The sequence below is a fragment of the Bombina bombina genome, chromosome 2, assembly GCF_027579735.1.
Source record: "Bombina bombina isolate aBomBom1 chromosome 2, aBomBom1.pri, whole genome shotgun sequence".
NCBI classification, from domain to species: domain Eukaryota; kingdom Metazoa; phylum Chordata; class Amphibia; order Anura; family Bombinatoridae; genus Bombina; species Bombina bombina.
The window spans coordinates 1,244,613,484-1,244,639,622 of NC_069500.1; the positions used below are offsets into that span (position 1 = coordinate 1,244,613,484).

At 38.4% G+C, this 26,139-nt stretch overlaps 1 protein-coding gene across 1 annotated transcript in view; it reads right to left on the bottom strand.

Moving 5' to 3' along the window:
• Positions 1-22,882, bottom strand: part of CHRNA9 (cholinergic receptor nicotinic alpha 9 subunit) — a 56,045-nt gene extending 33,163 nt beyond the window's left edge. The window contains exons 1-4 of the mRNA XM_053700273.1: positions 22,759-22,882; positions 16,106-16,251; positions 11,301-11,455; positions 9,094-9,626 (exon numbers count right to left, since the gene is read on the bottom strand). Coding sequence (XP_053556248.1) covers positions 9,094-9,626; positions 11,301-11,455; positions 16,106-16,251; positions 22,759-22,882 — 958 coding nt within the window. The remainder of the gene's footprint in view (positions 1-9,093; positions 9,627-11,300; positions 11,456-16,105; positions 16,252-22,758) is intronic.
• Positions 22,883-26,139: the final 3,257 nt, after the last annotated feature.

Genomic DNA, 26,139 nt, shown 5'->3' on the forward strand with positions numbered 1-26,139 from the left:
TCACCCACCCTTGAGGTTCATCATTCTGATGTTACATGGGTTCTTCAGAGACTACGTGAGAACGGCCTGTTTTGTAAACTCGAGAAATGTGAGTTCCATCAGACTCAAGTAACCTTCCTAGGTTATGTTATCTCCATTGCAGTGTTCTCCATGGATCCTGACAAGTTATCTGCAGTTCTGCAGTGGCCTCGCCCAGTTGGTCTTCGGTCTATTCAACGTTTTTTGGGGTTCGCCAATTACTATAGAAAGTTTATTAAAATTTTTTCTTAAACCTATAACAGACATGACCCGTAAAGAGAATGATCCACTCCATTGGTCACCTACTGCCATTAAGGCCTTTGATAGTCTTAAGACTGCCTTTGCTGCTGCTCCAGTTCTGGCTCATCCTAACCCTGTCCTGCCTTTCGTTCTTGAGGTCGATGCGTCTGAGACTGGAGTAGGTGCCCTCTTGTCTCAATGTCCTACGCCTGACGGTTCCTTGCATCCGTGTGGTTTCTTCTCTAAGAAATTGTCTCCAGAGGAGTGCAAGTATGAAATTGGTGACAGGGAATTACTGGCCATAATTTTGGCACTCAAGGAATGGAGGCATCTTCTCGAGGGTACTAGCGTGCCAGTGCTCATTCTTACTGACCACAAGAATTTAACTTATCTATCTGAAGCAAAACGTTTGTCGCCCCGACAGGCCAGATGGGCGCTATTTTTGTCTCGGTTTAATTACCTGGTCTCCTATCTGCCTGGTAGTAAGAATGTTAGGGCTGATGCCCTCTCTCGACAATTTTAGCCTCTGTCCAAGGAGGAGTCTGTACCTACTCCAGTTATACCTCCTGACCATATTTTGGCTACCATACGTACTAATTTGACTTCTCCCTTGGGGGAGGAGATCCTGGCTGTACAAACCAATGCACCTCCTGAGAAACCTAGTGGTAAGTGTTTTGTTCCTGAGTATCTTTGAACTAAACTTTTGCACACTTACCACTATCCTAAAGCTGCAGGTCACCCAGGCAAGAACCAAATGATTTGGTCTGTCACTCGACAATTCTGGTGGCCAGCTCTTCGTTCTGATGTTGCTGCATATGTTGCCTCCTGCTCAGTTTGTGCACAGAATAATACTCCTCGACGTCTTCCTGTGGGTCTTCTTCAACCTATTGCTAATGGTGAGCGTCCTTGGACACATCTTTCCATGGACTTCATTGTCGAGCTCCCTGTTTCCAATTTTTCCGTTTACATGGGTTACCCAAGGAGATAGTGTCGGACCCGGTAGCCAGTTTGTCTCCAGATTTTGGCGTTCCTTTTGTGCTCAAATGGGGATCCAGCTTTCCTTCTCCTCTGCATATCACCCTCAATCCAATGGGGCTGCGTAACGATCTAATCAAGCTCTGGAACAGTTCCTCCGTTGCTATGTCTCAGATCACCACAATAATTGGTCTGAACTGTTACCTTGGGCAGAGTTTGCTCGTAATAGTGCTATTAATGCTCCTCCAAGTTATCCCTGTTCATGGCGAATTATAGGTTTCAACCATCCTTGTTGCCTGATTCATTCATGTCAGGGTATTCCGGCTTTGGAGGAGCATCTCCGGCAACTCCGTTCCACGTGGGTGCAGATTCAGGATTGCCTTCATCGTTCTATGCAGCGCCAAAAGTTCCAGGCTGATCGTAGGCATCTGCCCGCTCCTTCCTACCAGGTTGGTGAGAGAATTTGGCTGTCCTCCCGCAACTTGAAGCTTCGTGTGCCTTCCAATAAACTGGCTCCCCATTATGTTGGTCCTTTTCGAATACTCCGACGGGTCAATCCTGTGGCCTACGCTCTTGACCTTCCTCCTGCAAGGCACATCTCCAATTTTTCATGCCTCCCTCTTGAAACCCTCCTCTTATGTTCTTGCTCCCACCCTCCTCCGTGCCTTCCATGCCGTTTCCCCAATAAGCCTTTTGTCCTCCTGCGGGGGAGGGGTTGTTGAGGGGAGGGTACTTTCAGGGTTTTTTCCTGATCTGTTTGCCATGTGCTGCTGGCAGCCATTTTACTTACCTCTCTTCCTGACTCTGGTGCATACTGTGTGATGCTGCTCATTTCCTGCACTTCCTTTTATGGCCAGACTGGTGTACATCATCCGTTTGAGACAGGATACAGTCTCAGAATTGTGATGTCATCACTTATTATTTAAAGGGCTTCCATTCAGTATGCTTTGCCCTTGCGTTGTCTCAGACCTGTTTGTGAGAGCTCCTGTGTATTACCTGGCTGTCTGTCGTCCCTCCTGGTTCCTGATCCCTGGCTTGTTCCTGACTCTGCTGTTCTCCTTGTTCCTGATTCCGGCTCGTCTGACTATTCGCTTTGGTTCCTGACTCGGCTCGTCTGACTACCAGTTCTAGTTTTGATTCCTGGCTTGTTATTTGACTTGTGGACTTTTTATTATTTTTTGCTATTAATAAAGGTGTGATTATTTTTGCACTTCTTGTCTCAGTCTGATTCCTGGCACCCTGACAATGTTGTCCCTTAGATTCTGATTGGCTGATAGAATTCTATCAGTCAATCGGAATTAAGGTTGAAAAAATCCTTTTGGCTGATTGGAACAGCCAATATAATGTGAGCTCAATCCTATTGGCTGATTGGATCAGCCAATAGGATGGAAGCTCAATCCTATTGGCTGATTGCATCAGCCAATAGGATTTTTTTCAACCTTAATTACGATTGGCTGATAGAATTCTATCAGCCAATCGGAATCTAAGGGACGCCATCTTGGATGACGTCACTTAAAGGAACCTTCATTTGTTGGGAGTCGTCGGAAGAAGAGGATGCTCTGCGCTGGATGTCTTGAAGATGGATCCGCTCTGCGCTGGATGGATAAAAATAGAAGATGCCGTCTGGATGAAGATATCTGCCCGTCTGGAGGACCACTTCTCCCGGCTTGGATGAAGACTTCTCCCGGCTTCGTTGAGGACGTCTTGCTGCTTTGTTGAAGACTTCTCCTGGCTTTGTTGACAATGGATGTCGGCTCTTAAAAACTGTAAGTGGATCTTCGGGGGTTAGTGTTAGGTTTTTTTAAGGGTTTATTGGGTGGGTTTAATTTTTAGGTTAGGGCTTGGGCAGCAATAGAGCTAAATGCCCTTTTAAGGGCAATGCCCATCCAAATGCCATTTTCAGGGCAATGGGGAGCTTAGGTTTTTTTTAGTTAGGGTTTTATTTGGGGGGTTGGTTGTGTCGGTGGTGAGTTTTACTGTTGGGGGGTTGTTTGTATTTTTTTTATCAGGGAAAAGAGATAATTTCTTTGGGGCAATGCCCCGCAAAAGGCCCTTTTAAGGGCTATTGGTAGTTTAGTTTAAGCTAGGTTTTTTTTGTTTTTTTTGGGGGGGGGGCTTTTTTATTTTGATAGGGCTATTAGATTAGGTGTAATTAATGTAAATATCTTGTCATTTGTTTTTTATTTTGTGTAATTTAGTGTTTGTTTGTTTTTGTAATTTAGGTAATTGCATTTAATTTAGTTAATTGCATTTAATTTAGGTAATTTATTTAATTGTAGTGTAAGGTTAGGTGTTAGTGTAACTCAGGTTAGGTTTTATTTTACAGGTAAATTTGTATTTATTTTAGCTAGGTAGTTAGTAAATAGTTAATAACTATTTACTAACTATTCTACCTAGTTAAAATAAATACAAACTTGCCTGTAAATCAAAAATAAACCCTAAGCTAGATACAATGTAACTATTAGTTATATTGTAGCTAGCTTAGGGTTTATTTTATAGGTTAGTATTTAGTTTTAAATAGGAATTATTTAGTTATTAATAGTAGGTTTTATTTAGATTTATTTTAATTATATTTAAGTTAGTGGGTGTTAGGGTTAGGGTTAGACTTTGGGTTAGGGGTTAATAACTTTAGTATGGGGCAGTGACGTGCGGTGAGGTCAGAGGCTGGTGAGGCACTCACTATTGTATGCCCGAGAAGCCCATATATGAACCCAATAGAGGTAGCTTAAAGGGACAGTCTACCATAGAATTGTTATTGTTTTAAAAGATAGATAATCCCTTTATTACCAATTCCCCAGGTTTGCATAACCAACACAGTTATATTAATATACTTTTTACCTCTGTGATTACCTTGTATCTAGGAACCTTCTTCCAGCCCCCTGATTACATGACTGTAACTGTTTATTATCTATTGTCTTAAATTTAGCATTGTGTTGTGCTAGATCTTAAATAACTCCCTGTGCCTGAACACAGTGTTATCTATATGGCCCACGTTTACTTTCTGTCTCTTTGTGTTAAAAAGAGATTTAAAAAGCCTGTGATAAGAGGCAGCCCTCAAAGGCTTAGAAATTAGCATATGAGCCTACCTAGGTTTAGTTTAAACTAAGAATACCATGAGAAAAAAGCAAATGTGATGATAAAAGTAAATTGGAAAGTTGATTAAAATTAAAAGTCCTATCTGAATAATGAAAATTAATTTATACTAGACTGTCCCTTTAAAGTTACAACTAAATTATAAAGTTGCAAAAGGGCAATTAGCATTATTTAGAACACACGCATACAGGTAATAAACTAAGTAAATTCTGATTATATAGGCAAATGCAGTTCCACTATTTATACTCATTGATGACAAATTAAAAAATAGACTCTGAGGGAAAGCAGTGTGCTGGGCTTACACATTCATGCTACATGCTCAAGAAAATAGCGCTTTGCTGATTTAGTCTCTTGGTGACACCGTGACCCACGCCCACGGGGTATTTCCTGAAAACTAAAAGTGGCAAGGCTTGTGTACTGAAGGAGGCAGTAAAATCTAGGGACCAAGATAACCTCACCATGACCTGACACTGCTAGCGAAGTAGTCAGTGCTGCTCTAGCACACTCAATGTGTGTGATTCTCAAAATGTACTTCCCTGCAGCCCGCCCCATAAATAGCAGTTTCGGGCGGGCTGCAGGAAGTACATTTTGAGAATCACACACATTTTCCAACGTGCTTCTGCTTACAATCCAGTTGAGTGTGCTAGAGCAGCTCTGACTACTTCGCTAGCAGTGTCAGGGAAGGAATAGGAGGACTTAAATTTAGTAGTGAACAACACAACTGCCAATGATGCATTTCCTACAAACTCATGGAGCTATCCCAGATCCTGGCTGGCACTCACCAAGGGGGCTGGAGTATAACACTTACATGCTGCCAGGGGCCTGCTTGTCAAACACAAATCACACAACCCTGCTTTAATGCACAATCTATCAGTTGGAATTAGAGGAGCAGAGTAGGTTTTACAAGTTCCAGTCCAACTGATAGATTGCACATTAAGTATTTGATTTTTTTCCCAATATGCAGCTGGAACTTGTAAAACCTACTAATTTGCTCCTCTATTCTGATAGATTCCACATAGAGTATTTTATTTTTTTTCCAAAAAATAAAATACTTAATGCACAGTTTATCAACTGGAATTAGAGGAGCAGATGAGTAGGTTTTGAAGCTGAAGCTGCAAAGCAGATAAGTGTCACATATTTTTTTGTATGAAGAGGCATTATTTTACTGGAAAACAAAAATAGAATTCAGTATTTTAATTAAAAAAAACACACCAACAAATCAGATATTTAAAGGGACATTAAACCCATTTGTCTTTATTGATTCAGGTAGAGAATACAAATTTTAACAACATTCCAATTTACTTCTATTATCTCATTTGCTTTATTCTTTAGATATCTGTTGTTGAAGAAATAGCAATGCACATGGGTGAGCCAATCAAATGAGGCATCTATGTGCAGCTACCAATAAGCAGCTACTGAGCCTATCTAGTTATGTGTTTCAGCAAAGGATATCAAGAGAATTAAGCAAATTAGATCATAGAAGTAAATTAGAAAGTTGTTTAAAATTGCATGTTTTTTTCTAAATCAGGAACAAAATTGTTTCATGTCCCTTTAAGTCTGTTTAATTTTGTGCATTTGTTATGGAGGGATATACTAAGCTAATAGTGACAGGACAGGACATGACATACATACTTTTAAATGCAGGTATATAAAGTGTATTGGTGACAAAAATCAGCTATATTAACAATTAATACAACTGCAACTTGCAGAAAAAGTGCATTATGCTTGCTTTATTAACTGTTGGTACAACTGCTGGTTAATGTCATGAAAATATTTAATACATCTACTTAAAAAGTGTGTGTTTATTAAATGATGTATTTTTTTACTTCTGCATGAGATATGTATGAATTAAAAAAATCATAATGCACTTTTACTGCAACAGTTGTATAAATTGTTAATATAGCTGATTATAGTCACCAATGCACTTTATAAAGCTGCATTTAAAAATATGTATTTAACTATATTTTTAAAGCATTATAGAAGCCATTTATTCCACAATTAATTAGGGTCAGTGGGTCATAGGCAGTCAGTTCTTATCTTGTCTTTAGTCCTGCCGTTTCTTTACTTTTCAGGGACAGACCCTTACAGAGCATGCTTTCACTGACTGTTTGCAGAAGCAGACGTTTCTCCAAAAGACTCATGGCATGCAGTAATAAATTAAGAAGGGCTTGACAAGGCAGATAGATAATTTTCTCGGGCATGCAGGAGGTAAGAAGAGCACATGTGCATTTATCTCCCCTTTTCCCAGAACCACAGATCAGCAATTACATGTCAAGAAAAATAAATAAATAAATAACGGCTTGTTGAACTGTTTAGAGTGCACCAGCTCTCATTATATTGCTGATGGCTGGTGCACTGTAAACAGTTCAACAAGCCGTTATTTATTTATTTTTCTTGACATGTAATTGCAGATCTGTGGTTCTGGGACATGGGGAGAGAAAATATTCCATACTATTCAGCACACTGACTGAGCACAGACAGATGTGGAAAGTAAGGCTGTGCGATAGCAGTAGCACTTGAAATGCTTTACCTGAAATCAGTCTGTGTAGCGCCTGACACTTACCCTGTGCTGCTGCCCCCTCACTGACTTTTCTCCCCCTTCTCATGGCACGGGCGGGACAAATGCCTCTCTCTCTCCCCAGTTCACTTAGCTTAATAGGAAGGGAGTAGTGTACTAGTGACAGGCAGCAGGAGCTAGAGGTAATCAATGTGTCACTGACTGTCCTCCTGACACAGGCTCTGACACAGTGAACTTTTTGCTATAACGCCTGGGCCTGTGCATATAATCTGTGTTATTATTTAATAACAACTGAAATGTTATACTAAAGTGATAGGACAACGGTGAACTGTTGTCCTATCACTTTAATATAACATATCAGTTGTAATTAAATAATAACACAGATTATATGCAGGGCGGCAGGGGTTATAACAAAAAGTTCGGCATTTGATATTGCTAGTTCGGAGTGTAACTAAACTGACATACTAATACTCTCTGCGGTGGCCAGCTCTCACAAATAGGAACAGAAATAAAATAATTTTACTTACCATATAACTGGGTGTCTTAAATCACTTCACCACTGGTCTCACTGGCAAACATGATGCATCCTTGGTCCCCAATTTGACAGACAGTCACTGGACGGTCACACTGTGTCACTGTCACAGTGTCAGACAGACTGTCAGACACATTCACCACCACAACCGACTCCGAGAGATGGCTGACTCCTACACCGGGTCCGCCCGGGTCCACCACCCACGTGGCACCGGCTCCGCTCCTCCGTCGTCCTCCTGTCCCTGACTCCAGTCCTCTCCTCCTGAGTCTCCTCCTCAGTCTCGGCTCCTCCAGTCCAGCCACCCAGTCAGACAGCCAAGTGGGGCAGTTTAGGCAGCAGTGCAGCACGGCAGTCGGGCACGCAGACAGACACTCTCTCAGCTGCTCTCCCTCCACTGAGTCTTCCCGCCACTCGCTGTTGTCTCAGCGCGCGCAACGCAAAGTCAATGGTCACATGGCCCACCTGTCAATCAGCAGCCCAGCAGGCAATGGCATGCTGTGATTGGCTGAAGTGACCTAGCTCATCATGGAGGCGGTTTTGAGAACCGCCTCCATTGGAGCTTGTACAGGGCCCGGGCGACTCACCACTGGGTGGCGCAGCTCTAAGTGAGCTTTAGATCCATTGTTGCGCAATAATAGAGGGCAGCGGACCAGCTCACTGCCTCCTAATTGCGCAACAATGGATCATGCGGTCGGTGAATATTATCTGCAGTGGAGTGCACACACAGCGCATGCGCAAAGTCTACTGTCTAACGTACGACACTACTAGAAATTAAAATGAATGAGTTATCGCCATGGGGGTGGGGGGGTACCCTTGGGGCGAGGGTGGTAAAAAAATTAATGAGAAATGAGATAATAATAAACATAATTTTTTTTTAATAAATATTAATTACAAATCTTTTTTCCCTCATTGGACAGGGTAGGCACTGCCTCCCCTGCCTCCTGTGACTGCACGTCACTGGTATGGGACGGCAGATTAAGGGTTAATAAATGTAAGTAGTTGGTAGCGATGTTAGGGATGGCAGATTAAGGGTTAATACTATTTAACTAGTGTTTGCGATGCGGGAGTACAGCGGTTTAGGGGTTACTATGTTTATTATAGTAACAGCGATGTCTGGAGCGGCAGATTAGGGGTTAATAATTTTATTTTAGTGTTTGCAATGCGGGAGGGCCTTGGTTTAGGGGTTAATAGGTAGTTTTTGGGTGTTAGTGTACTTTTTAGCACTTTAGTTATGAGTTTTATGTAACGGTGTTGTAGCATAAATCTCATAACTACTGACTTTAGAATGCGTTACGAATCTTGACAGTATAGGGTGTACCTCTCACTTTTTGGCCTCCCAGGAAAAGCTTGTAATATTGGCCCTATGAAAATCCCATTGAAAAAAGACTTTACGCAATTTGCGTAAGTTAATTTGCGTTATGGCCAAAAAAGTGTGCGGTGCCCCTAAACCTGCAAGACTCGTAATAGTAGCAGTATTGAAAAAGCAGCGTTATAACCTGATAACGCTGCTTTTTTACCATAATGCAAAACTCGTAATCTAGCCGTAAACAATTTATATTACAATCTCAAAGTGCTTACTGTTTCTTTAAAAAAAAAAGTGATATATATGTTAAACTCTGTAAATCATTCTATAGTAAATCAAGAAGCAAATTATCCCAAGATTAAACAATACATATTATATACTTTTAATACTTTCCTGGTAGGACATAGCACTTACCTATTAATGGAACACTTTCTGAAGGAGGCATGCTTTCTGCAACCATTAGCTGGAATACAGTTAGAGCTAAGAGAACAGTAACTCCAAGTGATACCTTTTCCCCAGAATCTGCAGGGAGATAAAACCCTAAAGGAGCCAGGAAGGATATCATGACACAAGGAATTAGCAGGTTGAATATGTAGAATGAAGATCTCCTCTTCAAAATCAAAGTGAAGGTGACATCTGGGTAAGGCTCAGAACAGCAGCCATATGTAATGACATTCTTCACGGCTGGCATACCTTGAATTTCCCATTCAACATTTTCCACAAAATCAGATAGATCCCCAGTATCCATAGCATTTATAATGTCCACTTGATTGCCATTGTATGTCCAAGAACCAAAAGTCAATTTACATTGCTGATTATCAAAAGGGAAATACGAGACATCTACAACACAAGAACTCTTAGTGATGGCAGGCGAATCCCATGTTATTTTCCCATCATAGCGCAGGACTACATTTGTATTTGCTGGCTCTGAAAATTCATCATCTGCTCTGTTAAATAAACACAAAAAACAATTTATTCAGATATAGAACTTTGATAAATCACTTGGGTATAATTATTTATTAAATGGATATTAGGCTCATTTACATATATATATATATATATATATATATATATATATATACACACACACACACACACAGGCACTATGGGGCCAATTTATCAATGTAGTTCACCAGAACTGCTTGTGCAATGCCGCCCCCTGCAGATTTGTGGACATTCGGCCGCTAGCAGGGGGTGTCAATCAGCCCGATCGTATAGCATCAGGCAGATTGCAGACCGCAGCTGCAGAGGCAGCGGACCAGTTATGGAACAGCGCTGCTTCATAACTGCTGTTTCCGGCGAGCCTGGAGGCTCGCGCGGATACAGGGCATCAAGCTCTATTCGGAGCTTAATAATTCTGCCCCTTTATGTCAAAAATTATGTGGACACCTGACCTTTACACCTATATGAGCTTGTAGGACATCCCATTAAAAAATAATGGGCAGTTGTCGTCCCGTCCCCCCCCCCCCCTTGTGGCTAAAACAGCCACAACTCTTCTGGGAAGGCTTTCCACTAGATTTTGGAGTGTGACTGTGGGAATTTGTCCCTATTCAGCCAAAAGAGCATTTGTTAGGTCATGCACTGATGTTGGACCACAATGTCTGGCTTGCAATCAGCATTCCAATTCATCCCAAAGATGTTCATTGAAGTTGAGGTCAGGCTATGTACAGGTCAATTGAGTTCCTCCACATCAAACTTGTCAAACCATGTCTTCATGGACCCCACTTTATGCACAGGTGACAGTTATGCTGTAACAGGAAATGCCCTTCTCCAAATTGTTGGAAGTACCCACTTGTCTAAAATGTATTTGTATCCTGTAGCATTAAGATGGCCCTTCACTAGAACTAAGGGGCCTAGAATAAATCCTGAAAACAGCAACAGACAATTATTCCTCATCCACCAAACTTTACAGCAGGCATTCTAGTGTTGTCATGCTTTACATCACTCCACCAAAGACTTGGCATTGCTCATATGATGTGGGGCTTGTGGGTAGCTGCCATGGAAACCGATTCAATAAAGCATTGGACGCATAGTTCTTGTGCTGATGTTGCTTACAGAAGCAGTTTGGAACAGATCAATTGTAAAAGATCTGCAAAAAAACTTTAATGTTGGAAAACAATACTGCACCCTGGAACCCTCACAAAACACACAATTTATCAGTTAGGTATATTTAACATTTTACTTTTATTAAATGTGTTCCTTTTTTTATGTGTTTTTTAGGGACTAAAATCCATTCAGTATTACAAATCTCCATACTGTGACAGAAGTGGCACGCTATTTAGCACTTTCGCTTGCATGCAAACACCGGGAGAAGTAAACTTTTAATGCGTGCAGGTTAGCATTTGAATAACAAGTTTAAAGTAAATTGTTTGCGTGCGACTGACACCCGCTAAGTTCAGGACTTCCGGATATCGCAACTACGCTAATTTCTTCTCCCTCCAGACTTTAATGGAGTGCACAAATTGGAAAAAAACACTTATTGCTCACACACTATCCCAATGCGCATTAGACCAACCACACTAACCTGATGGTAGTTATGAATATTTATATATATATATATATATGCTAAAAGAATTACATTTCTGTTAATGCAAACAAATGGCAATAAACTTTCTACCTACTTGTTGTATAGTACAATGTCTGGTCTCCAGACCATGCTGCTGGGAATTCGAATGGAATCCAAGCCGTCATATTCATCTCTGTCCCATGTGAGGTACGCATCATACCAGCTTTGTCTAATCCATAAATATGCTGTCAGGATTTGGTTTCTTTCATCCTAGAATGATTTCAGAAATAGAATAGAATACGTTTATGAGATATTATATTTTCTTCATCACTCACTAGACCTTTCAAGATTAATCAACCAATCAAATGGTGCCCTGGGCAAGATGAATTTGTGGGGGCCCTCAGACCAGCCCCCTTATTTGCCTCCCCTTATATCCCCTGACCTCTGTATCGCCCAGCCTGTCCCAGAATTCAGTGCGCACTATAATACAAATAAAGCTATATATTTTATGGGGGACCACTGCTGCATAATGATGCCAAACATGTATACACAGAAAATGAACACATTGCACTGTATAATTATGCCGAGTATACACTGAAATAGGACATGTTGTGCTGAATAATGGGCATCTATACACTTTAATGTATAGGTATGCATGTAGAGTAGACAGATAATAGACAAGTGGTAGTGCATAGTTATGACTTCAGATAGATAGAGAGATAGATAATATATACATATACAGTGACTAGACAATGTGCAAGATAAGATAATGCTCTGATGTATTGCAGTATATCAAATGCTGGAGGACTGTCAGTGCCCCTATGAGTGCCCATCAGCAGCCCCAGCAATACCCATTAGGCTGTGGGTGGAGGGGAGCCTCACTGCTGTCACTGGCTCCATCAGCTTTTATGAAAGTTACTGAAGTTTTTCAGAGTGCAGAGGCTGTGCAGTGAGATATTTCAGCCAGTTGCTCCCCGCTGTTCTGGCTGACCTACACTTTCTGCTACTTTTCAGTGGAGTCCCCTCCCATTCTAGACATTATCCCACCACATGTGGCTTCTACTATGAACCCCAAGTTAGGAAGAAAAAAAATGTCATGCACCAAATTCACGCCCCCCCCCCCCCCGCAGGGGTGCCCTAAAGTGGTCGCCTAGCTTGCCTTTATTTTAGCACCGGCCCTGCCGTGCCAAAGGACAGGTCTAGATGTCCTTGCCAGTTGATTAATTCTTGTGTCAGCCATTAAGTATGTGTGCTTCATTTTTGTTTTTAACAGTTGAGACCCCATTAAAATAAAAAAATAATTAAAGGGACATAATACTTATATACTAATTCACTTGCAAGTGATGCAGCATAACTGTAGAAAGCTGACAGGAAAATATCACCTGGACATCTCTATGTAAAAAAGGAAGATATTTTACCTCACAATTTCCTCAGCTCTCTAGAGTAAGTTCTCTGTAAAAAATTATCTTTCAGTTACTATCCAGCTGCTGGTAAAAAAAATAAAAAAAAATAAATGAACAACAGCCAATCAGCATCAGCAGTGCTGAGGTAATGAACTGTTTTACTGTAATCTCATAAAATTTCATAGAAAGCTTACTTAAACTGAAAAGGGAAATAAAATGAGTGTCCTGGGACAGGCATACTGATTTGCTGCTTAAAGTCCTTTACAATGGGGTATGAATACTTAGGATATTTTGAGGTAAAATATCTCTCTTTTTTACATAGAGAAGTTCAGGTAATATTTTCTAGTCAACTTTTTACAGCTATGCTGCATCACATTTTAAAGTGTTTCAAAATTTGGGTTTCATGTCCCTTTAATAAAAAACAACAACTAAATAATCATATTATGCTGCTGGTAGATAGCAGCAGAAGCGTTAGCTGCTAATTTACCTTTATTTATGTTTAAGCTGATGTTCAGCTGTTCTCTAATTGCCTTAAAGATGTCGCCTATCAAAAATGATACTATCTAGGTATGCTTTAAAAAAATGAAACCAATAAAGCAAAGCATTTTAGGCAATAGAAGTAAAATGGAAAGGGGTTTAAAATGACATGCTCTACCAGAATCATAAAAGTTTGATTTTGATTTCACTGTCCCTTTAATAGTAACACAACAAATTGTTAGCTATATAAAACCACAGTGTAGACCAGAAAACAGATCTATGCTCCTTTATGCACCTTCTTAAATCCCATTGCAACACATCTAGGCACACCCTACCCTTACATGCCCACCAGGCTCAACCTCCATTTTAGATCAAACTTGACTATACCTAATTAAAGGGATATGAAACCCAAACATTAACTTTTGTGATTTAGACAGAACATACAATTATAAAAAAGTTTCCAATTTACCTTTATTATCAAATTCACATTGTTCCCATGTTATTCTGTGTTGAAGAGATACCTAGGTAGGCATCTGGAGCACTAGCTGACAGGAAACAGTGCTGCAATCTAGTGCTCTTACAAATAGATTAAAATCTTGCCAATCTGCTGCCATATAGTGCTCTAAAAAACACTATATGAACAAAGAAAAAAATGATAATGGAAGTAAATTAGAAAGTTGTTTAAAATTGCATTTCATATCCCTTTAAGTATGTCCATCCCTTTAAGAATGTCCATTTTGAGTTTCAAGTGTAACAGATCAGACACCAACCAATGTCTTTTTATTATAGCTCCCAAAATTTCCCAGAGGCAATCTGGGACAGGAAGGTTAGGGAACTTGTGGGCAGTTGGCCACCTGGAGGGAGTCACAGCGAATAGCACTAGCGCTAAATCCCTCACCGAATAGACTTCCATTGGGCACACTGAGAAATTTGTGTTAGATAACGCTTGAGTGCTAAGCTGATAGCGCACTAAGCCTATGGCGCACAAGTAATGGAGTTCTTTGTGCAGTTTTGTGCTATTGTATTAATAGTAATGGTTTACTTCAGGTATTAAAAAGCACAAACTGTTACAGTAGTATTTTGTATTGTGCTCACACTCAATAATTAACTCGGCACATGAAATATAAGTGCAATGAGGGCACTAATATCACTCTCTGCGAAATCTATTAAAAGTATAGGGCAAGCTAAAAAAGTTTTTGCCGTGTTAAAGAACCCAAATTTTTTCTTTTGTGATTCAGATAGAGCATAAAACTTTAAGCAACTTTCTTATTTACTCCTATTATCACATTTTCTTCATTCTCTTGTTATCTTTAATTGAAATGCAAGAATGTAAGTTTAGATGCCGGACCATTTTTGGTGAACAACCTGGGTTGTTCTGGCTGATTGTTGGATAAATTCATCCACCAATAAAAAAGTGCCGTCCAGTGTACTGAACCAAAAAAGAAAAAAGCTTAGATGCCTTCTTTTTCAAATAAAGATTGCAAGAGAATGAAGAAAAATGATAATAGGAGTAAATTAGAAAGTTGCTTAAAATTGCATGCTCTATCTGAATCACAAAAGAAAAAATTTGGGTTCAGTGTCTCTTTAAGAAGCTACACCTTAATATTTTTATATAAAATGTTTAGTTAGACATAATTAAAACACATTTGCAATATATTTTCATTATTTATTTTGCCCCTTTTCATATTATTTAGCTCTGAAAATTGAGCAGTTTCGAATTCCCAGAACTTAAACTGCACCCTGTTGACTTCTCAAGGCTAACTCTGCTACACATCTTTCCATGATTGGCTTTATCAGATAACAAGCTCAAAACAATATGCTCTATACTAACATTATGACCAGGACTAGCCTTGTTGTCTGTGGACTATGCACGCTCCTGAGCTCTAGTCCCTGCTTTTCAACAAAAGATACCAAAATGAACAAAGAACATTTGTTAATAGAAGTAAATTTAAAAAAAGCTGTTTTAAATGACATGCTTTATCTAAATCATTAAAGAAACATTTGGGGCTTTAAATCCCTTTAATGATGCTAGAGGTTATCTCACAGTGAGATCAGTTTGCAAATGTTACTTGTGTATCACAATTTATGCTGTTGGTTTCCTTTCTCCGAAAATCAAACTATACAGCGATATATAATATTTTGTCTCCCACATCATTTTATCTTTATCCTATGTTACTGCTATCCACAGACAATATTAAAGCATATGAGAGCAAATACCACCGCTATATAATTAAAGGGACAGTCTACACTAAAATTGTTATTTAAAAAGATAGATAATGCCTTTACTACCCATTCCCCAGCTTTGCACAACAAACATTGTTATATTAATATATTTTATAACATTTAAACCTCTACATTTCTGCCTGTTTCTTAGCCCCTAAAGACAGCCCCATGATCACATGCATTTTTATTTGCTTTTCACAACAGGAGACTGCTAGTTTATGTGGGCTATATAGATAACATTGTGCTCACGCCCATGGTTTGTGGCACACACTGCACTAATTGGATAAAATTCAAGTCAATAGATAATAAATAAAAAAGTCATGTGATCAGGGGGATGGAAGAAGGTTCCTAGATACAAGGTAATCACAGAGGTAAAAAGTGTATTGATATAACCGTGTTGGTTATGCAAAACTGGGGAATGGGTAATAAAGGGATTATCTATCTTTTAAAACAATACAAATGTTGGTGTAGACTGTCCCTTTAAGCTACTTACCACTCTCTTTATAGTAGATTTGTTTTACTAACAGTCAGTGTTTTTTTTTTAGGAATTTCCACCAAATGTTGCAAAATAACTTTCTCCTGGCTAAATTAAAAACAAAGCAGATTTCTGTTGGCATTGTCATATGTGCTGGGGATGCCGAGGATTACCATGGGGAAGTCCTGCACTTAAACACATTGAGTGGCGTCACAAAATGTTTTTTTGAGTGGGCAATAGTTGCTTTGAATCATATTCCTGTACAAACTGGAATCAATACATTGTTATGGTATTGTGGGTAACTGGCCCACTTACAGCACAGTTTCATTTTTTCTCACTTACCACATCTTTGATCTGAGAAAGTGTAATCTGAAGAGTAACATTAAGAGCTTTATCAGTATCTTCAACAGGTCTCAAGGCATTGGAATAATCCTCAAACAAGTTTCTGAACAACATTTGAGCATATTTTCCTTTTGCTGATTCAACAGCTTTAAATAAAAAATAAAATTAACACAATGTTACTCTACACAAAAATCACAAACACAAGCAAAAATATATATCAACTATTCCAATGTAAAGGTATTTTTTTAAAACTATCTATGGAATAAACTTTTATAACCTTATAGAGTCTGATGTGTGAACCAACAGTAATAAAATGGATTACACTTTTTTTATTATTATTATAATTGAAATTATTCAAAATCTTTTGAGTGTATTTGACATGGGTGGTTTCTATATAAATAAATGGATTATGTCTACGCAAGTGTCAGTTTCAGTTTACAGGTTTTGTTGGGTCAACGTCTATATTCTTTTTTTTTTTTTTTAATCTCAATACAGAAATTAACAATATATAACACTCATCAGGTTGCGCCTCGCAGGGCTATATTAAAAAAAAAATACAGAAACATGAGATATGTCAATTGTAACAGTTTTCCAGTATTTCATTTTGTTACTTGTTTCCTTTTCAATCATAAAAAAGAAAAAAAAAGAAAAAACAATAAATATAAATACATATATTGCCTTTGGAGTAGTATAATTCTTCCATACAATACTCCAGAGTCAAACCACTATGGATAATATACTTATGGGATTAGTATTGAGGAATCAGAATTCCTGTTTCCTCCTAAGTACAAGTTATATCCTACTCTATATAATATTAACATGTACTTTTTTACACATAGATCTGTGTCTCTCGGTTCTATTCGCTGGAATTTTACATTTTAACTCCAGTCGATCATAACCCTAAAAATATAACGTAATAATGAATAAAAATAAATAAACATAAAAAAAAACCTCCATTAAATAAGATAAATTCCCCTTCTATTCGTCAGCTCCGGGTACAGCCATTCACCCCTTAAATTGGATTCTAATATAAAAATTTAAAGGAAAAATGGCTAATTGGGGCCTAGTTATCAAGCCGTCAACCTCAAATACGCTGGAATTCCGCAGCGTATTTGTGGCGAGGCTGATTCGCCTTAGTTATCAAAGGCTAGAGACCGGCAAAAGTAGAATTTTGTGACGTAAACTTCGATCCGCCGGACTCAGTCCGACACAGATCGATTCTTACGTCACTCCAGATGTTCCGCACACAAGTGCGGCACAATCTGACTACTTTTGCTAGTTATCAAAAAACTAGCAGGTACGCTCGGCACTTTTCCGGCCCAGCGTACCCTGGAGGCGGCGGATCCCATAGGAATCAATGGGAGTCTGACCATAGCGAAAGTACAAGTTCGCTGCTGCCAGATATCCCATTGATTCCTATGGGAGATGTCTGCACCTAACACCCTAACATGTACCCCGAGTCTAAACACCACTAATCTGTCCCCTCTACACCGCCGCAACTAAATAAATGTATTAACCCCTAAACCGCCGCTCCCGGAGCCCACCGCAAGCTACTCTATACATATTAACCCCTAAACCGCCGCTCCCTGACACCGCCGCAACTATAATAAATGTATTAACCCCTAAACCGCCGCTCCCGGAGCCCACCGCCACCTACATTATACCTAGTAACCCCTATCCTGCCCCCCCTATAACGCCGCCCTCTATAATAAAGTTATTAACCCCTATCCTGCTGATCCCGCACCTCGCCGCAACTAAATAAATAGTTTAACCCCTAAACCGCCGCTCCCGGACCCTGCCGCAACCTATATTAAATTTATTAACCCCAAATCTGCCCCCCCCTATACCGTCGCCACCTATAATACATTTATTAACCCCTATCCTGCCCCCCACTACACCGCCGCCACTGTAATAAATTTATTAACCCCTAAACCTAAGTCTAACACTAACCCTAACACCCCCTAACTTAAATATTAATTAAATAAATCTAAATAATATTTCTATTATGAACTAAATTAATCCTATTTAAAATTAAATACTTACCTTTAAAATAAACCCTAATATAGCTACAATATAAATAATAATTATATTGTAGCTATCTTAGGGTTTATTTTTATTTTACAGGTAACTTTCAACTAGGTACAATAGCTATTAAATAGTTAACTATTTAATAGCTTACCTAGCTAAAATAAAGAGAAATTTACCTGTAAAATAAAAACTAACCTAAGTTACAATTACACCTAACACTACACTATACTTTAATAAATTATTCCTATTTAAAACTAAATACTTACCTGTAAAATAAACCCTAAGATAGCTACAATGTAATTAATAATTACATTGTAGCTATTTTAGGAATTATATTTATTTTACAGGTAACTTTGTATTTATTTTAGCTAGTTAGAATAGTTATTAAATAGTTATTAACCATCTAATAACTACCTAGCTAAAAGAAATACAAAATTACCTGTAAAATAAATCCTAACCTAAGTTAAAATTAAACCTAACACTACACTATCATTAAATAAATTAACTACAAATAACTACAATTAAATACAATTACATAAATTAACTAAAGTACAAAAAAAAAGCTAAGTTACAAAAAATAAAAAAAATAGGTTACAAACATTTTAAAAATATTACAACAATTTTAAGCTAATTACACCTAATCTAAACCCCCTAATAAAATAACAAAGCCCCCCAAAATAAAAAAATGCCCTACCCTATTCTAGGAAAAATCTAAGGTAGGAAAAATCTGATTGGCTGATTGAATCAGCCAATCAGATTCAAGTTCAATCCGATTGGCTGATCCAATTAGCTAATCAGCTAATCGGAACAGCCAATAGAATGCGAGCTCAATCTGATTGGCTAATTGGATCAGCCAATCGGATTGAACTTGAATCTGATTGGCTGATTCAATCAGCCAATCAGATTTTTCCTACCTTTATTCCGATTGGCTGATAGAATCCTATCAGCCAATCGGAATTGAAGGGACGCCATCTTGGATGACGTCCCTTAAAGATGCCTTCATTCGTCGGTAGTCCGTCTGTAAAGAAGGATGTTCCGCGTCGGCGGGATGAAGATTGAAGACCCCGCTTGGAAGATGACATCGCCCGGATAGAAGACTTCTTCAGCGCCTCTTGGAAGATGACATCGCCCGGATGGAAGACTTCTTCAGCGCCGACTGGAGGATCACTTCATCGGATGGAAGATTTCTTCAGCGCCCCTTGGATGATCACTTCTGCCGCTCCGGATCTCCTCTTCGGTTCCATCGCTGCTCGGCTGAGTGAAGACGACTAAAGGTAGGATGATCTTCAGGGGATTAGTGTTAGGTTATTTTAAGGGGGGTTTGGGTTAGATTAGGGGTATGTGGGTGGTGGGTTTTAATGTTGGGGGGGTTGTATTTTTCTTTTACAGGCAAAAGAGCTGAATTCTTTGGGGCATGCCCCCACAAAAGGCCCTTTTAAGGGCTGGTAAGGTAAAAGAGCTTTGAACTTTTTTAATTTAGAATAGGGTAGGGCATTTTTTTTATTTTGGGGGGCTTTGTTATTTTATTAGGGGGCTTAGATTAGGTGTAATTAGCTTAAAATTGTTGTAATATTTTTAAAATGTTTGTAACTTATTTTTTTTATTTTTTGTAACTTAGCTTTTTTTTTGTACTTTAGTTAGTTTATGTAATTGTATTTAATTGTAGTTATTTGTAGTTAATTTATTTAATTCATTTAATGATAGTGTAGTGTTAGGTTTAATTGTAACTTAGGTTAGGATTTATTTTACAGGTAAATTTCTCTTTATTTTAGCTAGGTAAGCTATTAAATAGTTAATAACTATTTAATAGCTATTGTACCTAGTTAAAATAAATTGAAAGATGCCTGTAAAATAAAAATAAATCCTAAAATAGCTACAATATAATTATTATTTATATTGTAGCTATATTAGGGTTTATTTTAAAGGTAAGTATTTAGTTTTAAATAGGATTAATTTAGTTCATAATAGAAATATTATTTAGATTTATTTAATTAATATTTAAGTTAGGGGGGTGTTAGGGTTAGTGTTAGACTTAGGTTTAGGGGTTAATAATTTTATTACAGTGGCGGCGGTGTAGTGGGGGGCAGGATAGGGGTTAATAAATTTATTATAGTGGCGACGGTGTAGGGGAGGCAGGATAGGGGTTAATAAATTTAATATAGGTTGCGGCAGGGTCAGGGAGCGGCGGTTTAGGGGTTAAACTATTTATTTAGTTGCGGCGAGGTGCGGGATCAGCAGGATAGGGGTTAATAACTTTATTATTGAGGGCGACGGTATAGGGGGGGCAGGATAGGGGTTACTAGGTATAATGTAGGTGGTAGCGGTGTCCGGGAGCGGCGGTTTAGGGGTTAATACATTTATAAGAGTTGCGGCGGGGTCTAGGAGCGGCGGTTTAGGGGTTAATACATTTATAAGAGTTGCGTCGGGGTCTAGGAGTGGCGGTTTAGGGGTTAGTAACTTTATTTAGTTGTGGGAGGCTCCGGGGGAGCCGGTATAGGGGGTAGAACAGTGAAGTTTAGTGTGGGTGCTTAGTGATAGGCAAGAAAGCTGTAAAAAAGCCGAAGAGCAGCGAGATCGGATGAGTGATAACTCTCACAGTCCGCTGCTCATCGCCCCGTACTTGGTGCGCGGATTTTTGACAGCTTTTTTGATAACTTAGGCGAATTTTTGCAGGTCCACGGCGGCGATGTGAGGCGAGCTTAGGCGGGCGTATTGAGCCGGCGAAGGCAGGAAAAGTAGACACGTTGATAACTACCCCCCACAGTGTCTAATGATTTAATATACTTCCCCCATTTAGCAAAGAAAATCTTAATATTATTTTCAGTTTCGGTCTGTAATGAAAGCTGTTCTAAGAACATCTGGTGCAGTATATCACACTTAAATTCTGAAAGTTTGGGTTCTTTGTGAGACTGCCAGTTTCTCAGAATAATTTTCTTACCCAGTAGAATAACTGAGTATTCCTCTTTGGTCATTAAAAAAAAACACATTTTGGCTATTTAAGTGTATAAATTGATTTAAGGTTTTAGTGGCCCAGAATAAGATTTTAGCCCAGAATCTTTGGATTATTGGGCAGGACCAGAACATATGGGCCATATCTGCCAAACTAAATTTACACCTAATACATGCTGGTTTTCCCCCTCCTTCATCCAGTATGACATAATTTTAGGGGTAATAAAGATTTGATACAGCATCTTCACTTGCTGTTCCCTATGGTATTCCCCCCTCATAGCCTTAATGGCCCTAAGCACTGAGCTCATCATTACCTCCACCTCATGCTGATTTGTACAAAACTCATTCCATTTTAACTTAAGATATCTAAAGTTACTTTGTTCCTGTGCAAAAAGTAAGGACTTATACATAGGTGAAATAGACACTTTCCCTAGCCGAAATAATACAATTATCTGCTTCAGAGATTTACTATTCCAATCTAAGTCCTTTAATCTAAAACATTGTTCGACATAGTGCCTGAGTTGTAAATATGCAAAAAATTGATGATTAACAATCCCAAATTCTGACTTGCAATCGTCAAACATTTGATACTGTTATCTTCCCTATTAATTAATTGGATCAAGTATTTGACCCCAACGCTTGACCAGGTGTCAAACCTTGCAGAGTCATAACCTTCCACAAATTCAGGATTCCCTCTGATCGTCAAAGGGCGAGACCCTGTAGTTAAAGCCTATTTTTATACAAAATTTGCGCCAAGACCGAATAGGTTGATCTATGAACTTTAAACATTTTATTTCTCTTGGAATTAGTTTCGAAGGCATATGTACAAGGGCTTTTAATGAAAAAGGGACGACCATGGCCTCTTCTAAATCATAAATAGAAAAATAACCTTTCTCCAGGAACCAGTCTAGGACAAACTTCATGTTTGCATGTTATAAGATTCAAAATCTGGTATAGCCAGTCCTAAACCCTTTGCCCCGCAAACATACGTTTGATAGCTAACCTAGATTTTTTATTTTTCCAAATAAATTGTGTTATATATTTGTTAATTAAGGAACTATCTCTTTTTAATAATAAAAGTGGTAAAGCCTGGAAGAGATATAGAAATCTGGACAGCGAAACCATCTTAATTAAGTGTATTCTACCTGTCAGCGACAAAGGTAACTTCATACATTTTTCTATATCTCTCTTAAGGGACAGAATCAGTGGTAAGAAATTTAAACTACACCATTGATTTGAATCTCGTGCAAATTTCAACCCTAGGTACGTAATATATTCCTTTGCCTCCTTAAAAGGTGTTAGGGACGAATTTTTATGTTTAATTAACCAAAGTATTTCAGATTTGTCTTTGTTTGCTGCAAAGCCTGTAAATGCTTGAAATAAATCTAAAGTGTTAAGAATTAAAGGTAAATTGGCTTAAAGATTTTGTGTAAAAATAAGGAGGTTATCCGCATATATTGCTTGTTGAATTTTGTGCTGCCCAATGCCAATTCCCTCCAGATATTCCCTAAAATATATAGCTAATGGTTCTAGGGACAAATTAAAGAGGAGAGGAGAAATAGGGCACCCTTGTCTTGTCCCACGATGTAGGGTGAATTTATCTGAAATAGTAGAATTAATAACTAGAGCTGCCAGAGGGGAGGAATAAAGTAATAGTTTAATGTTAAGAAAATTGCCTGCAATTCCAAAGTTCCTAATAGTCGTAATCATGTGATCCCATATTAAGGAATCAAAGGCTTTTTGCGTGTCTATGGTTATAACAGCGGCATCGTCACCTGGAAAGGTTCCGGCCTTCCCCATTATTTCACAATAATTTATCACAATTTCCAACTTCCTAATATTAATCACTGATGTCCTTCCTTTAATAAACCCTGTTTGGTCCGGGTGGATAAGAGTACCTATGACCATTTGGAGTCTATTAGCCAAGATATGTGTTAGAATTTTATAATCCACGTTTAAATGTGAGATTGGCCTATAGGAGTCCATTAATTTCAAAGATTTTCCTTGTTTTGGAATCAAGATTATTCTGGATTCTTTAAAATATTTAGATGGGGATTTTCCATCTAAAAAGAAGGAGTTGAATACCTTGTTCAATAGAGGGGTAATTTTAACATCAAGATTTGTATATAACTCTCCTGGGAGGTCATCTGGGCCTGAGGCCTTATTCAGCTTCAATTTTTTTTTGGTTTTATTAATCTCGTTATCAGAGATTGGGGAATTCAACATTTCTAAATCTTCCTTTTCTATTTGTGGGAGTTTAATTTTCCTCCAAAATAACTCTTTCTTTTGGTAATCCGCTACTTTTGCCCCATATAATTTTCTAAAATAATGATGAAATTTAGCAATGATATCTTGGGACTGACTAAGTAGTTTATCCTTAACTTTAATGACTGTTATTAATTTATTGAGCTTCTGGTTATTCACCAATTTCGCTAAAGATTTCCCTATTTTATTACCATAAAGCATAAATTTACTATTTCTCCTACGTTCACTTTGGGTTTCTTTAAAAATACACCAAGTATCTCTTTGCCTTTTGGCTTCTAGATACTTTTCTCAATTTGTTTTACTATTATCCCTTAAATAATTTTGATATTTATTCACTATTTGATTGGTAAGTTGTATTTAGTGATTATTATTTTTCCTCTTCATTTTGACTACAGAATGAAGACTGTCTTGAAGGCTTGCCAAATATTTTCTTTATTCTCAACTGAATCATTATTCCTATTTTAATAATCCACCCATTTATTAACCAAAAATTCCCAAAACTTCAAATTGTTATATAAATAGCTAGGAAAAAAGAGTTTGTTATTTGGTAAGTTTCCTGGCTTAATTACTAATGACAGCAATATTAGAGCGTGGTCGGAGATGGTAATTGGGAGAATTTCTGACTTCAAAACTAAGGAAAATAAGTTCTTACTAATTAAAAACATGTTGATACGTGATAGGGATTTGTGTGCCTTAGAGAGACATGTAAACTCTTTACTGTCAGGATGGGTGTTCCTCCAAATATCCAACAGGTCCAAGCTAAAACAAAGATCTTTAAACATTTTGGCATCCCTATTGCCTAGCAAATCCTTTTTCCCCAATCGTTTCCTATCCATAAGCCCAGAGGCAACTACGTTCAAATCACCCCCCAATACAATATTTTTATCAAATTCCATAAGTTTGGATTGAATTGTCTCCCAAAAAGGTCCTTTCTTTTCATTTGGACCATATACATTACACAATACTACTCTTTTCTTCCCTATGTCTAATTCAAGTATAATAAACCTACCCAGTTGATCCACATCCCGCCTATGAATTTGGTATTGTAGATTTTTCCTAAACACTATGGCAACCCCTTTCTTCCGATGTGCCTCTGCGGCATATACAACCTCCCCAACCCAACTCCATTTTAATTTTTGGCTTTCAATTTCGTTCAAATGTGTTTCCTGCAGTAATCCTACCTGTATGTCTATGTTAAGTTTATTTAAATATTGTAAAACCGCCTTCCTCTTAATAGGGGAAGTAAACCATCCCACATTCCACGAGCCTATCCTATAGCACCCGGCATCTACATGTTATTCTCACACTAAATTTTTCTTAGAATGCATCATTTTGTCTAAAATTTATTTGGTGTTTAATGTCCCTTTAAGGAAGATCAGATACAATTAATTTACAGAGTTTTCAAATAGTTTTGCAAATTATTAATAAAGTGACAATTTTAAATGGTTTTAAAAATTATTTGTGTGTAGGTCTTTTGCAATCCAGTTCTTAATTGCTATAAACTATGCATATATAAAAAAGGAATTATTACCCCATTAGGGTTCTATTACATGTGGATCACTAATTTATTGTGCGCCTGCAAATGGGCAAAATTGTCGTTTGCGGACGCGCAATAAGTAACTAGCCATTACAAGTGGCTGGTTATTGCTACCATAGGCTCGCAGAGTACAGCCTCTAAGATGGCCTATGATTGGGTGGCTGCTTGTGTGAGTAGCTTGGCAAGCAAGAGATGAGTGAGAGTGGCATAGCCAGTGGCAGGGCTCAGTTTGTGGGTTTCACACTTATAATGAAGCAATGAGGCTGTGCCAGTTAAATGGAGAGACCAAATATGTGGCAGAAGCTGTGACAAGTCAAAATATGGGGATGAAAAGATCCAGAGGAGTTGATGACAACAGAGGGAGATTAATCCCAATGCAGATGGATTTAAGAATCACCTTGTTAAAGGGGTGAAACACACTAAGGTATGTAGACAAGTGAAGATAACCCCATAAGACTTAGAACACTTTGAACAATACTGCATGAAAAAGATTTTGATGCAGGTACTGAGAAAATTCAAAACAGAGGAATCATACTGGTTGGTACATCCAAGTATCCTTGCTCTGTATGAGCTGATTAAGGAATGCTATCTGTATGCACTAACTGGCCTTAGAAAAATGTCCAAGTCCACTTTTTGTTCCAGGCTTCACTCATAATCAGAGCCAAGAAAAAGCTCATCCAAAATGTAATTGTTATGTATCAGGTTGTGATGGTAACAACATGTTGAAATCATATAAATATGTATTTTAGATAGAAGATGAGGTGAAGGTATGAGAATATCTGTCATGGGAGGAGGTGCTGGACACAGGTGTAGAGAGAAGGTAATCTCTTTACAATGTCCTTGGATAAAAGAAAGGATGAAGCAAGAAACTTTGTGTTAAGGGTAGTTGGAGGGAATAGAAAGTCAAAGCCCTGTGATCCTGGGTACAAGAAATAATCCACCAGGGGACCTATTGCTAGAATAGTTAAGGGAAGATACAGTCACTGCAGCTTAGGGGACCTGAGAAGGACCAAGGATCCAATACAAAATCTTCAGTACCATTAAAGTTGACAAGATCTGCCTTGTATACCAATGTATAAGACCCAGCTCAGAATACCAGGACCTTTCACATCACACTTAGTAAATATAACTCTTTAAAATCAGTCACATGTACAAATCGTGATCCAGGAAATATGAAATTGAGTGTTTGTCGTCTGAACAGCTGATGCACAGATCAATCTAAATAATACCCATTGACCAATCCTGCAAATTCCTA